General features: G+C 33.1%; 1 protein-coding gene across 1 annotated transcript; it reads right to left on the bottom strand.

The window, feature by feature from the left end:
- Positions 1–7,692: 7,692 nt before the first annotated feature.
- On the bottom strand, positions 7,693–8,649 carry LOC120584366 (olfactory receptor 10AG1-like). Its single transcript, XM_039840045.1, has one exon. It carries the CDS (start codon positions 8,638–8,640, stop codon positions 7,693–7,695), a length of 948 nt encoding a protein of 315 aa, XP_039695979.1. The 5' UTR covers positions 8,641–8,649.
- Positions 8,650–15,548: the final 6,899 nt, after the last annotated feature.

The following is a 15,548-nucleotide window of genomic DNA, read 5'->3' as shown; positions in this document are numbered from 1 at the left end:
CAGGACATTTGCATAACAGAACAATTATGTATGGTACATGGTTATGTATTTTATTTGGATTTTTAGACAATTGTTTCTAACGCAATGCCATTATAATTTTTATTTTTAAATTATCAATGTTATTGAAGCGTAATTTATAGAAAATAGAGTAAAAAACATGCAACTAGATTTAATGAGATGTCAAATGTGATAAGATTTAAGAAATATATACGCTCATGAAAGCATTTCCACAATGAAGATACAGAACATTCACAATATCCTGAACATTTCCTCACGTAGCTTCCTAATCTGTCCTTTCTCACCCCAACTCCAGGGAACTACGGATCAGATTTCTGTAGCTATCAATCATTTATAATCCATCAGAATGTGTTCCTTTATCCTGAAGTCTTTGCTCACAGTAGAGTTTTAAGATTTATCAATGTTCTATCTATGTTTAAGTCATTTATTGTCAGTGCTGACTTGAACAAGCTTTATTTTCTGCATTTATTTACGTTGTATGGAATTTGGGTTGTGTTTCGATTTTTGGCTATCTTAATCTCAAAGAATGCAACTTGGAAATTATCTAGAGTTTATGCATCATTTAGATTATTTATTTGATAAGTTTCTCAGTTCATATCATGGGTAGAAAATTTTAAATTAAGGAACAGCTATTTACATAAGAAAAAAACGAATCATGTTTCTCTGTTTATGTAACTATATAAGATGCTGTACTATATTCATCAAGATGCACAGAAAACTTTGGACTCTCCAGACTGCTCATTACATCTACCAAACTTCTGTTTATCTTTTAGACTAAACTGGTATATCCCTAAGGGTGACCTATTATTTTCTCATGCAAAGTTAAAACTTTCTAATGTAATACTCTCATATCCTCCCAATGTAATTTCTATTTTGACCCTTATTGTTGTGTTGTATTATTTATTTCATAATTTGACAACTTTTCCTTCAGAAACACCTTGATTCCCTGGTATTTGTCTTGTTTACTTTCTGGTGAACATTCATCTCCAAGAATAGATCTCTCTACATAGAACACTTGGCCTTTTTTAGACTCAATGATTTATACCCATGTCATTTAATCTTCCATAATCACTAATCATGCATGTTGTGTTCTCTTACACTGTTAGCAGGGAGTAAAATGTCTGGAAAGGAGTATGAATAAGAACACAATATACGTTAGCATGAGCAAGAGTGAAAGCAGGGAGACCAGATAGGAAGTTTTTCCAACGACCTGTATGGAAGATGAGGGTGGCCGGGATCAAGGTTGCAGTCATGTATATATTGTAAGAATTGGTCACAGGATTTACATAGACTTTATGCTCAAATATTTCCTTCCATTTTGATTCTCATTTTTATCATACATAAAAACAGCCACATTAGAAAATATGACATATTTGTGTGTGCCGGAGGGTTGGGTTCAGATCACATATACTATGTTCATCTTAACAGATCTATAATGAAGAGCTGCTTTGTGTGAGTCTCGTATGAAGATAGCAACCTGATCTTTAGGGGTGAAAATGTAACATGTATGCATTTTTAAACAGAAAAATAAAAAACCAGAAATAACTGAACTGTATTTTGCAATTCATTAATACTGATAAAGATCACTTGCAATGGCCCATTTAAAAATAAAACTTGTTTCTGGTCACTCCGCTTCTGACTTCTGTTGGTATCGTTCTGTGAGCCCGCGCTAACTGTCCATTTTTGGCACAAATACTGGGAGATGAGCTAAGTTATTACTATTGACTGCATATATATCTTTATCATTTGCTCTTTAAATGTGTTATTTGTTCTTATTCACAATCTCTTACCAAATCTAGCACTTCAGATTATAATGACATACTCTTTTAACGTAACATGTGATCTGGGCATGATGATTTTATGATTTCTAAAATAAAACCTCATCCTTACTTAACATTTTTTTTATGCTGCTTATTCTGTTTTCCAGCTAAATAAACCGTCTATTTGCACATTCCCCAAGTCTGTACCTTTTTTTTATTTTTATGTTTCCCTTACCAGTGTGTTAATGAATCTGACATAGTCTCAACACAAACTCATCTAGTAAATTTTATTTTATTAATTTTATTTGTTTTACAACACATGGTAAATATGATTGTACAATTTTGGGAGGTTGAGGTTTGGAGGCCGAGTCAGAAAGTCAGAGTTTTTGACATAAATCTTCATCTGATTGATGTCCTGTTGGCAAAAATTCAAAATTTCTTGGCCAATATTCACCACTTCTTTCTTTAGAAACAAACCTGGAAGCAATAAGTTCTTTTTAATGACTGAAATATCACAAGGTCTCTTCTGAGACTCAGTAGTGATGTGTGGACGTATTCAACAATTTCATGATTAAAAACAAAATAATAAGATAATCTTAGAAACAATATATTCTAATTTTCTCAGCCAAAGCAGTAAATTATATGTAAGTTTAGCAGCAAGTGTCCACGTTTCTGCTTTCTGATGAAACATACTATTTGACACTCATTTCATCTATTTTCGATAAATCTATTTGTTTTAATATTGTTTCTATAAAGCTACATATTTTCTTTTTTAACAGTTAAATATCGATTTATTTAAGTCAGTGAGCACATTGCTTGTAAATATGCTACATAATTTTATTCTGTAAAAGTGGTTACATTTGTCAGTAAATTGAACAGAAATACTATTCTGATCAGTTTCAAGCTATATGTTTTCCCTAAAGCTCTTTGTACATCCCTCTTCCACAGATTATATATTCTCACATCAATTCAACTACTTTGTAATTGATTTTTTCCTTATACACCCCTGCCACTTGGGCATTACCTCCTTGACATAAAAATGTTTATCTCTGACCATTAAATATGTTATGAATTAACACATTCTCTTTGATTTTATTTGACCAGTGTGGAGATGAATGAGATTACTACTTCGTTTTATCTTTGCATTAGCTTTTAAAATTATTGCTTAAAATATGTATGTCTTTCCATTTTTTATAGACTCTTGAAAATTACATTGCCTGTTATTTTACACTTAAACTAAATCCAAAATTACTTTGATACAGTAATATCACACTTTCACATTGTTTCTGCCTAAATGGAGGACTCCATCTAGTCATGATTTTTTGGTTGTTTGTGGTTTTCTGTGATTCTTGAATATTGATTCTTTAACTCTTTCCATCTCTTTGGCTTATTTTTATAATATTGTAACATTCACAGGTTTTGTGAGCTATAGTGTATTTGGCCTCATCTAGTAACAGATGAAAATATTGACTAAAACATACTTAAAATGGATACATTTCAATTTCATTAATTTTAATAAATAAATTACATAAAAAAACATTGAATAAGGCAAAACTTTAATTGATATGTGTATATTTGGGGAATGTAGTATCATTAAATATTCAAGTAAAATAAAAGACCAGGAATATTAGAAAAACAGAAAGCAATGGTGGTTGCATAGCAAAGAAGCAAAAAATATTACATTCATTGGGGATGGTTTAATAAATATTGTCAGGTAAAAAAAGAATGATAAAATCACACTCCATATAAAAATTAGAAGTCTATTAATGCTTTTACAATTTAAATTTCTTGTGAGTTAAATAAAGTGAAAAATACTTGGAACATTTTTGACATAAATACATTGAACAATTAGCCGAATATATGATAATTAAAAATATTTTTATAAGTAATATTGTATTTATATAATCACAATTTACATACGAAGCCTATATTCAATAAATTAAAAAGTAGCAAAATCAATAGTGATAATAGTTCTCAAAGTTGAAAATATTTATAGATTTTGTGTAAGAGATTAATTATTTTTTGAGGGTTTTTTTATTACAGTGACATTGGTTAACGAAATGTAGTGTTTCAAGTGTACAGTTCAACCGTAAGTCATATATATATCACGTTGTATGTTCACTGCCCATAGATTTCTTTTTGTCACCACATATTTGAAACCTATTACCTCATGTACCAGCTCCCTCCTCACACCCGCTAGTAACCACTGTCCATGTCCATGAGTCTCTGTTTGTCATGTTGGTTTGTTGCTTTTAGGTTTATATCCCACATATACATAAGTGATGTCATGTGGTTTTCAACTTTTTCTGTGTGGCTTTTTTCACTTAGCGTGATCATCTCAAGGTCCATTCATGAGACTAATTAAATGTAAAAGAGCTGAACTCGAGAGCAGAGGATAGGGCTCAAATTACGAAGTGTCTAAAACTCCAAATCTCAGAATAACTGGATTCATCTCTCAAACATTGTTTCTATTTGTGTTTTACTGCAAATTAAAGCATTTAATGAAAGGAATATAACATTAGTATTTCTGAGTGAAACATCTTATTTTCATGTATGATTTCATTAACTACTTAAGACAGAGAAAGCGGAAAGCATGCAGCCAACAGCCGCCACCTGGTGCATAAGAAGCAGGCAGGCTACGCAGGGAAAGAGCGAGCCCCTCGGAGAACAGCCTGGCCTTCTATCACAGGCCTCCAGGGCCAGGCAACTACTGCAAACTGTGGTCTGAGAGCATGGCCCACGAATGCTCAGACACCACCGATACTGTGTTTGAATCATTTGACCAATAGCTCTCTGGTCAGAGGCATAGGTGACAAACTGGGCTTGTGACCGGTATATGAAGTGTGTACGTGGGGGTTAAGTCTCGTGAGCCTGAGTCCTTAAACTGTGGGATCTGGCCTCATCACCAGGTAGATGCTGTAGAAATTGAGCTGACTTGTAGAACATCCAGTTGGTGTCCTGAGCATTGCTTAGTGGTTTGGGGGAATCCACCCTCCTTGGAATGATGATTAGAATACCTTTAGAAGGCCAAGAACAATGACACCTCAATAGCAATGAATATATTTAGTGCCTAGAACTTGGTTTCTAAATCTCATTCTCAATAAAAGAAATATGGGCTCCTTGGAGAATTAAATGACTAATTAAGGGCTAGGACAAGGAAATACAGGATGAACCCAGAGCAGCTTATAGTATCAGACAGTCAAGAAGGTATAAAAAATATTAAAAAATGAAGCTATATCAAAAGGAAACAGAAGTCAACCTAATAGAACTCCCTGTAACTAAAGTGGAAAATTTGAGCAACTAATAAGTAGTAATACTATTGGATTATGACCCAAAGAAGAAATCTATGTGTTCATTCTGATATAAATAATACAATAACTAAATGGGGGAGAAATGACAACTCTTTTTTAGAGAAGAATTCCAATTAATACATGTAGAAGGAATGAAGGAAACACCAAATCACCACTAGGCAACACCGCAGTAATAATAGTCGCAAGGATGATCCCATAGATGGATGCTAAATTCAGTGGGCAAACATCGAGAAGAAATAGCACATTAGCATAGTCTCAAAGTATTTCTCCCAATATATTTATGAATTACAAAGGGAGAAAGAGTGACTTTACAGTGGAGAAGGTCAACAGATATGGCCTTACTCAAATGATTAATTTATCATTAAAAGTTATAATCTACATTCCTATTATGTCTCTCCTGATATGATGTCTTCAGAAGGTCAAACATTGCTTTTGTGCTATTCTGTAAAAGGCTCAATCAGAGATTACTAGACAAACCCAAATCTGGAGATATTCTAGCAAATAACTAATCATTACTCATCCAAGTGTCAAAATCATGAAAAACAAGGATGAACTGAGGAAACAACTTTGAAAGCTGAGACACACTAATACATGTGATGTAGCATGAAAGAATAGAAAAAAAGACATTGGGGAAAAAGCTAGTGAAATCTGAGTAATATCTAGAGCTCAGTTATTACTATTGAACCAATAACAATGTCCTGGTTGGGTAAGAGTCTTATGGTTATGTTAGTTGTTAAAATTAGGGGAATCTGAAAGATATACTGGACACTGTACTATTTTTGCTTATTTTTTAAGTCTAAAATTATTTTAAAATAAAAATTAAAATTAACAAGGGCTATTTAGGTAGGAAAACTATAGACTATTTTTTAAAGTTTCACTCTTAAAACAGTAGAACTAGTTTTTGACTAAATAAAAAAACCTGGGGGAAAAAACCCTTAAGAATCGGAGATCTTAAGAATTCAGGATAAAGATGAACGATAAAGGTGAGGAAGTCATTATTTTCTTCTAATCCACATACTCCCAGATATTGTGCTATGAACAAGCACCCACTAAAGACATGCATATGCAACAGATTATGTGAATATGGACAGCTATTCTTTTTGTTTTATAAAAGCTCAGTTATGATTTAACATACATATACACTCTTTCTCACATATCAGGAAATTTGTAATGCCTTAAGTGGAGCAGATCTAATTGTCTTGAGAAGCTCTGTAGGGTTGTATGGTGTAGATGGTCTCCAATGTCTTAATATATTTCACCAAGAGTGCCTTTTCTTTGCTTCCAGTTTTCTTTTGCTCTAGAAAATAATGTTTAAAAAAAAGTTTTCAACAGACATGTAAAACTTATTTTTGGATAAATAACTTTATACCACATGAGGTTACACTGACACGATTCTTTTTAACTAATAAGGTAGGTATTTTCATTCTTCATTCAAAAGATAAAAAATGGCAAATTACTGCCCCCGAAAAGGATAAGAATTTATTTCCATGATTCAAATAAAAGAACTTTAATGATAAGACTTTTTAAATGATGTATTACTTTCTTTGGTCTACTGTAATCAATTACTAGAAATTGAGTGGCCTAAAACAAAAAAAAATTATTCTCTCTCAGTTCTAGAACGTATAGTCCAAAATCACTGTGCTGGCCAGGTCTCACTCCATCCAGAGAGAATTGTTCGTTGCTTCTTCCAGGTTTTGGTGGCTCTTGACGTTCCTTGATTCTTGTGTGCATCACTCCAATCTCTGCCTGCATCTTCACATGTTCTTCTCTATGCCTCTGTAACTGTATTCTAAACTACTTGTTCTTTTCTGCATTATAAGAATACTGATCATAGTATTTAGTACCCATATTAACAATGGATGATCTCATTCTTTAATATATCTGCAAAGACCTTTTTCCCCCTCAAGTAAGACCACATCTGAAGGTTTTAGATTTACATATATTAGAGCCATCATTAACACAATACACATTGATATAGAGAGTTAAGTGAAAAACCTGGAAACTTCTAAAAATAAATTAATATTCCCAAAGTGAACTACAATGTGAAGGAATGAGGTTATCAGAGGACAGTGAGTTTGGGGATATAACAAGAGGGGATTTGTGGATTAAAACACCATGGACAGTAACAAAATAAAAACAAGGAAAAATGTAAAAGAAATACTAAGATTACTCTGCTTCCACCATCTCGGCTGTTGATGGTTTTCCTCATTGGCTATGTCAAATCAGCGTCCTAAGGTTAGTAAAGAAATCTGAAGACATGGGAAGGTTAAAGAAAATATATCGCAGAGAATGACTCTAATCCCTGGTTATATAATACACTTGGTTAACCATCAGTGTTTTGCTCAGGCAATCTCTAACTCACTAGTTCATAGTGAAAGGAAACAGGGATGTTCAAATTAGAATGTTACAATGGAGATAATTTGCGCTCTTACTACAAAGAATCATTTACCTAACCCTATAAAACTAAGGTCCCTTAACATAATGTGAGTTTACTTTGATGACGTTAATGATCATTATTTAGAATCAGACATAAAACTAGATTGTTTCCTTTGGCAGCTACATGCCAAACATATAATAATGTCCTTTTCTGTATTTTTGCATCATCATAATAACTTACTTATTAGTTTTCTCAGTGCCATCATGATGTCTTTGTTCCTCAGAGTGTATATAATGGGATTCAGTGTGGGAATAAAAATGGTGTAAAAAAGGGAAATCATTTTTCCAGTCCCTTCAGATCGATTTGGTTTTGGTTGAAGGTAAGTGATAGTAGCTGTTCCATAGAATAAGACCACAACTATCAGGTGAGAAGAACAGGTGGAGAAGGCTTTCTTCCTCCCGCTGGCTGATGATATTTTGAGAATGTTGGCAATAATTTTGCCGTAGGAGACAAAGATCAATAGAAATGGAACCATGACAAACACCACTGTAGCTAGATAAACTGCCATCTCATTCAGAAATGTGTCCCCACAAGCAAGCCTGAGAACTGGGGGGATGTCACAGAAGAAATGATTCATTCTGTTAGACCCACAAAAGGGCAGAGAAAAAATCTGACATGTTTGCCCAATTCCTCCTGGAACTCCACTGACCCAGGAGGCAATGGCCAGCTGGACACAGACCTTGTGGTTCATGACCAGCGGGTAGTGCAGAGGGTTACAAATAGCCACATAGCGGTCATAGGCCATTGCTGTCAGAAGGAGACACTCTGAGACTCCAAACATAAGGACAAAGCACATTTGTGTGGCACAAGCAACCAAAGAAATGTTTCCATTCTGGGTCAAAAGATCCATGAGCATTCTCGGGACGGTGGCTGTTACATAACAGATTTCTAAAAAAGAAAAATTGTTAAGAAAGAAATACATGGGTGTCTGGAGGACAGGGTCAATGCTTGTTATCAAAATTATTATGCTATTGCACATCAGGATAGTCAGGTAGATGACCAAAAATATCCCAAAAAGAATCCATTGGCTATTGGGAATATCAGAAAACCCCAAAAGAACAAACTCCGTTATTGTAGTCATATTTGATTTTTCTGTTTTTAATTGGTTCTCCATCTGCAAACATGATAAATTCAGGATGGTTAATTCATTAATGTTCTTAAAATACATTTTCCTCTTCTGCTAACTGCATTAGATGCATGAATGTATTTTTATAATCTCTAAACTTATGTCCACCTTCACGTTTCTTGAAAGTGAATTTTGAAACCTCAGAAAGAAATCGATTTGCACTTGAGATCAATCAAAGAAATAGAACTGAATATATGTTTTTATTCTTTGAGGTAATAATACCAGAGAAATAAGAAGTGTGCATTCTTATTTAGAGCTTACCGTTTAGAAGTAATTTCTAATTACTTCATGCCCATAAAGAGTAGAATTATGGTACAGGCTTTTGCTATTGCATTTGTCTGGATTTAACAGTTTCTTTCTGAATTGATTGATTTATTCTACCTCTTTCAATTTAAAGTGCTTCTCTAAAGCTTTTGTTTAAGTTTTATATAAAATGTGTTTTAAGTCATTCCATTTATAGTTTAATGAGAATCAATTTTCTTTGAGCAATCCTTTGTTAGTGAGGCAATAAATATATGCAATATTATCATGCCACTTTATGCACCTCTCTCCTCACTCACGACAAAAATGGACACCATTAATCCCAGCATACTGTTCAATAACTTTCCTTATTAACATCCCCATAGAGTATATGATAAATATCATTTAACTTTTAACTCAATCAATAAATATGACCCACTCATCCCAATACTTTTTTACATTTCCCTCCCTTCCTAGGTAAGATTCTAATGTCACGTAGTTCCATTGAACTAAATTCAATTCCCTTTCTCGTGTTGCCCCATATAACTTTGCCTAAAGCGTAAACTTGATTAAGTCCAATTATACTTTCTCTGAGTATACAAATGCTTGGAGTCTATGAATTAAACTTAAACACACACACAAACACAATTTTATTTCACTTCATATTAATTCCATTTAATTTCAGGCAGTCAATACTGCTTGACTATTTCCACTACACTTTATTAATATTTGTTTTTTAACATTCCAAAATATAAAACAAAGATTATGTTTCCTATCTCATCACTCTGCTACACACATCTTTACCTATTAGCACCAACACTTGATATTTTTTCATTAATACTTTGGTTAATAACTCAGACAAATAGTCTTTTACATTTCCCTATTTTAGTTAGTACAAGTTCTCAATATTAGTTTAATTGAATAATGGTGATTATAAATGTGTTTTCTATCGTCATTTGATCTCGGTCTTTTTTTCAGTAATTTGTAATGAAGAAAGTAAGGAACTACGTGAGTTATCATAGCTGTTAACTCATTTTCCAAGAAGGAATCTAGGGTTTCCTACTTTTCTATTTTATTTTTTGTATCTTGATCCTCAAATTAAGATTTATCTTTAAAAAAAATAGTCTAACAAAACAATTACAGCTTACCTTTATAGATTTGCATGAAGATGTCTATGTGAGCGGAGGTGTTTATTAACCTGTAAAATTGTTAAGTTCTTCTGTCGTGTTGAGGAGCCACTGTTATTCTATGACATTCTTGCTGGCGTCAAACATTGGCTGCTCTTAAATAGGAAGCAGCCACACACACCTGGGGGAATCTTCTCTTGTGTGTCATTAAATTCCTGAGCACAGCTCTTTTTGGAAATCATCAGCGTTTATTTTTTAAAACCATTTTCTTTGTAGGTGGCTTACCCTTCTCCTCACCATATCTTTGCATGTAGCACCCCTTAATTGGGAGTCCCTTGGTGAAGAAACACCAATTAATGTCCAGTAATATTTTCAGAAGAAAGTTAGAAAGCCTTCTACAAATCGTATTTCAGACTCATAATAATTGGTGTGGATTTCCCTTCCTTAATTTTCTTCCCATAATTGATTCAAATCCAGATCATCCTCACTTTCAGAAAAATGTGTCACAAGTTGTATCAAATGAACATGGCATGAACATTCAACACATTGAGTGGTGAGAGTCCTTTTCATGAGCTGACCTCTGTGGATAGATTAAATTTTGTGGAAATTAAAGCATGTGGTGTCTGTTGATGAAAAACAATTGGATGGATATAGTCATTTTATGACACCTTCTCAGGCATCAGGGAAAATTTCTAGCTGATTCAAAATGTAAACTGCAAAAAAAGCATTTTAAAAAAGAATATTTAAGACAGAAAACAAAGAAACTGTTCGCTAAACTCTTATTCCCTTTTCAGCTACTTTGAATCAGGTGTGGAGTTAACATTATTATACACAATGATTCTACTGATGACTATATTTGTTTTTTTCCTGTTTCAATGTTCTTTGAGTATCTGATTTGTGATTCTAAACACATTTTCTTTTTTTTTTTAATTTTTAGTCTCTTATTCTTTACTACAGCATGCCTCTTATACATCGGCACACTGTGCTCTTTATTATGGCTAATATGGTATTCTTATGGGGCTTCCATCATGAGAAAGGTATGTGTAATATATTTCCAGAAAGTGTGTCACTTCCTTTTAGACTGGGACAAAATGAATGTTCATCCCTTGTTAAAATGGAGAATTTGGATATTTTCTTATTTAATTAAATATCACCACCACTGAAAAAACATGTAAAAACTAAAATGATTCCTCAGCTATATCAGTGGCTACACAAAATAGAGAAGCATCTTACACACATTTCACAGAACAATGTTGCATCAAAGCTAATGAAACTCTGATTCCTCTTACTCCAGAATCCCATGGTTCCCTAGTTTGTAATTTGTGGTCCCCTTTTAGATTTTCAGCATTCAGTGAGCTGGGAATTACAGACACATGTAAAATAAGGAAAGAAGTGCGCTCTTAAGAGACAGCATACAAGGAGAGACTCATCACTTCTATCCACATGCCACTGAAGGAACTAATTGCATGTCTAACAAAGATGTGAGAGGGCTAGAGGATGTTGTTCACTGTGTGTCAAAGACACAGAAACATGTTTAGAGAGTATTAAGCCAGACTCTGCCACCGTCCTAACTTTTGGTCACTAACAGTGGACTACAGTATGTTGTAACATACATACATTTAGAATTAAGTTTTATCAGTATATTTGCATAACAGAACAATTATGTATGGTAAATATTTATGTATTTTATTTGGATTTTTAGACAATTGTTTCTATGCAATGCCATTATAATTTTTATTTTTAAATTATCAATGCTACTGCAGCATAATTTACAGAAAATAGAGTACAAATATTCAACTAGATTTAATGAGATGTCAAATGCAATAGGATTTGAAAAATGTGTATGCTCATGAAAGCTTCTATACAATGATGATAGAGAACATTCACAATATCTGAACATTTCTTCATGTAGATTCCTAATCGGTCCTTTCTCTACTCCATCTCCAGGGAACCACGGATCAGATTTCTGTAGCTATCGATCATTTATAGTCCATCAGAATGTGTTTTTTATCCTGATGTCTTTGCTCGCAGTAAGAGTATTAAGATTTATCTAGGTTCTCCCTATGTTTAAGTCATTTATTGTCAATGCTGACTTGAACAAGCTTTATTTTGTTCATTTATTTCTGTTGTATGGAATTTGGGTTTTGTCTCGATTTTTGGCTATCTTAATCTCAAAGAATGTAACTTGGAAATTATCTAGAGTTCTGCATCACCTAGATTGTTTATTTGATAAGTTTCTCAATTCATACCATGGGCAGAAAATTTTTATTTAAGGTACAGGTATTTACATAAGAAAAAATGAATTATGTTTCTCTTATTATGTAACTATATAAGGTGCTCCTCTATATTCTTCAGGACGCACAGAAAATTTTGGACCCTCCAGACTGCTCACTATGTCTATCAAACTTCTGTTTATCTATTAGACTACACTGGTATATCCCTAAAGGTGACCTATTATTTTCGCATGCAAAGTTAAAACTTTCTAATGTAATACGCTCATATCCTCCCAATGTAATTTCTATTTTGACCCTTATTATATTATGTTGTATCATTTATTCCATAATTTGACATCTTTTCTTTCAGAAACACCTTGATTCCCTGGTATTTGTCTTGTTTACTTTCTGGTGAACATCCATCTCCAAGAATAGATCCCTCTATGTAGAACACTTGGCTTTTTTTAGAGACTCAATAATCTACAACCATATCATTTAATCTTCCATAATCACTAATCATGTATATTGTGTTCTCTTACACTGTTAGCAGGGAGTAAAATGTCTGGAAAGAAATATGAATAACAACACAATATACTTTAGTGTGAACAAGAGTGAAAGCAGGGAGACCAGATAGGAAGTTATTCCAACGATCTATATAGAAGATGAAGGTGGCCAAGATCAGGGTTGCAGTCGTGTATATATTGTAAGAATTGGTCACAGGATTTACATAGACTTTATGCTCAAATATTTTCTTCCATTCTCATTTTTATCATACATAAAAACAGCCACATTAGAAAATATGACATATTTGTGTGTGCTGTGGGGTTGGGTTCAGATCAAATATATTATGTTCGTCTGAACAGATCTATAGTGAATAGCTACTTCATGAGTCTCGTATGAAGATAGCAGCCTGATCTTTGGAGGTGAAAATGTAATATATATGCATTTTTAAACAGAAAAATCAAAAACCAGAAATAAGTGAACTGTATTTTGCAATTCGTTAATACTGATAAAGATCACTTGCATTGACCCATTTAAAAATAAAGCTTGTTTATTGTCACTCTGCTTCTGACTTCTGTTGGCATCATTCTGTGAGCCCATGCTAACTGTCCGTATTCAGCACAACTACTTGAAGATGAGCTAAGTTATTACAATCGACCGCAAATATATCTTTATCATTTGCTCTTTAAATGTGTTATTTATTCTTTTTCACCAACTCTTACTAAATCAAGCACTTCGGAGTATTGTGACACACAATCTTCTTATGTAACACATGATCTGGGCATGATGATTTTATGATTTGTAAAATAAAATCTCACCCTTACTTAACATTTTTTTAGGCTGCTTATTCTGTCTTCCAGCTAAATAAAACTTCTATTTCTACATTCTCTCCAAGTCTGTATCTTTTTTTCATTTTTCTGTATCCTTTTCCAGTGTAAAAATGAATCTGACCACTCTCAACACAAATTTAGCTAATAAATAATATTTTATCAATTTTATTTGTTTACAACACACAATAAATATGATCATACAAATTTGGGAGGTTGAAGTTTGGAGCCGAAGTCAGACAGTCAGAGTTTTTGACATAAGCCTTCATCTAATACATCTCCTGTTGGCAAAATTTCAAAATATCTTGCCCACTATTCACCACCTCTTTCTTTAGAAACAAATGTGGAAGCAATAAAATTTCTTAAATGGCTGAAATATTGCAAGGTGTCTTCTGAGACTCAGTAGTGATGTAGTGACGTATTCAACAATTTCATGATAAAAACAAAATGATAAGATAATCTTAGAAACAATATATTGCAATCTCTCAGCCAAAGCAGTAAATTATATGTAAGTTTAGCAACAAGTGTCCACATTTCTGCTTTCTGATGAAACATACTCTTTCATCTATTTTCGAAAAAGCTCTTTGTTTTAATCTTGTTTCCATAAAGGTATATATTTTCTTTCTAACAGTTAAATATCAATTTATTTAAGTCAGTGAACACATTGCTTGTAAATATGTTGCATAATGTTGTTCTCCAAAGTGGGTAACATTTGTCAGAAAATTGAACAGAAATACTATTCTAATCAGTTTCAAGCTATATGTTTTCCCTAAAGCTCTTTGCATATTCCTCTTCCACAGATTATATATTCTCACATCAATTCAACTACTTAGTAATTAATTTTTTCCCTATACTCCCCTGCCACTTGGGCAGTACCTCCTTGACATAATAATGTTCATCTCTGACCATTGAAATGTGTTATGAATTAACACACTCTCTTTGATTTTGTTTGACCAGTGTGGAGATGAATGGAATTACTACTTTGTTTTATCATTGCAGTAGCCTTTAAAATTATTGCTTACAATATGTAGGTCTTCCCATTTTTTATAGACCCTGGAAAATTACATTGCCTGTTATTTTACACTTAAACTAAATCCAAAAGTACTTTGATATATTAGTATCACACTGTACACATTGTTTTTGGATTTCTGTGATTCTTAAATATTGATTCTTTACCTTATTCCATCTCGTTGGCTTATTTTTATAATGCCGTGACATTCACAGGTTTTGTGAGCTATTCTCTATTTGGCTACATCTAGCAATGGATGAAAATATTGACTAAAACGTACTTAAAATGCGTACATGTCAATCTCATTAATTTTAATAAATAAATTACATAAAAAAATATTGAATAAGGCAAAACTTTGATTGATATGTGTATATTTGGGAATGTAGTAACATTAAAAATAATTCGAGTAAAATAAGACCAGGAATTTTAGAAAAACAGAAAGCAAACTCCCTGCGTACATATATAATGGTTTTCCCATATCTCCATGAAAAAATGAGGAGGTGAGGGGGATATGTTCATACGTTTCTTCTACTGAAGATCTTTGGTTTATAAGCCTCTCCTAAATCCTGATACTTAACCTCAGGTAAAGATGTAGGGTTTCCCTTCACCTTCCTCAATACAACAACTAATTGAAGTACTCATGAACTTTGACTTTTTCAGTCTTAGAGAAACATATTATGGGATAATTTTCCTAATGAGAGTATGATGTTCAAAGGTGCAAACATTATTGTCCTGCTATCAATAACTCCTGTTGTGATAATGAAAGAAAAACAGAGACCAGCATAGGCTACTGCAGCAGTAGCACATTTAAAAATGCTCAAGCAGGCTGCCAATCCAGCTGGAGAAATTGTCTTGATGAGAACTGTCGTTTTCCATATTTTCTTTGTAATATGTTCCATTTGTATTTTAGAAAACTAAATAATTTAAGGGCTGAAATGTTGAAGTGATTAGAATTATTTTCGACACAGAGAAAGACTGG

This window comes from Pteropus medius, unplaced genomic scaffold, assembly GCF_902729225.1.
Source record: "Pteropus medius unplaced genomic scaffold, Ma_sr-lr_union100, whole genome shotgun sequence".
Lineage (NCBI taxonomy): Eukaryota > Metazoa > Chordata > Mammalia > Chiroptera > Pteropodidae > Pteropus > Pteropus medius.
This window is presented reverse-complemented; position numbering and strand designations above follow the sequence as displayed.

Bases quoted from the DNA above. Each gene is read 5' to 3' on its own strand.
- LOC120584366 (XM_039840045.1), bottom strand. From the start codon at position 8,640: ATGGAGAACCAATTAAAAACAGAAAAATCAAATATGACTACAATAACG.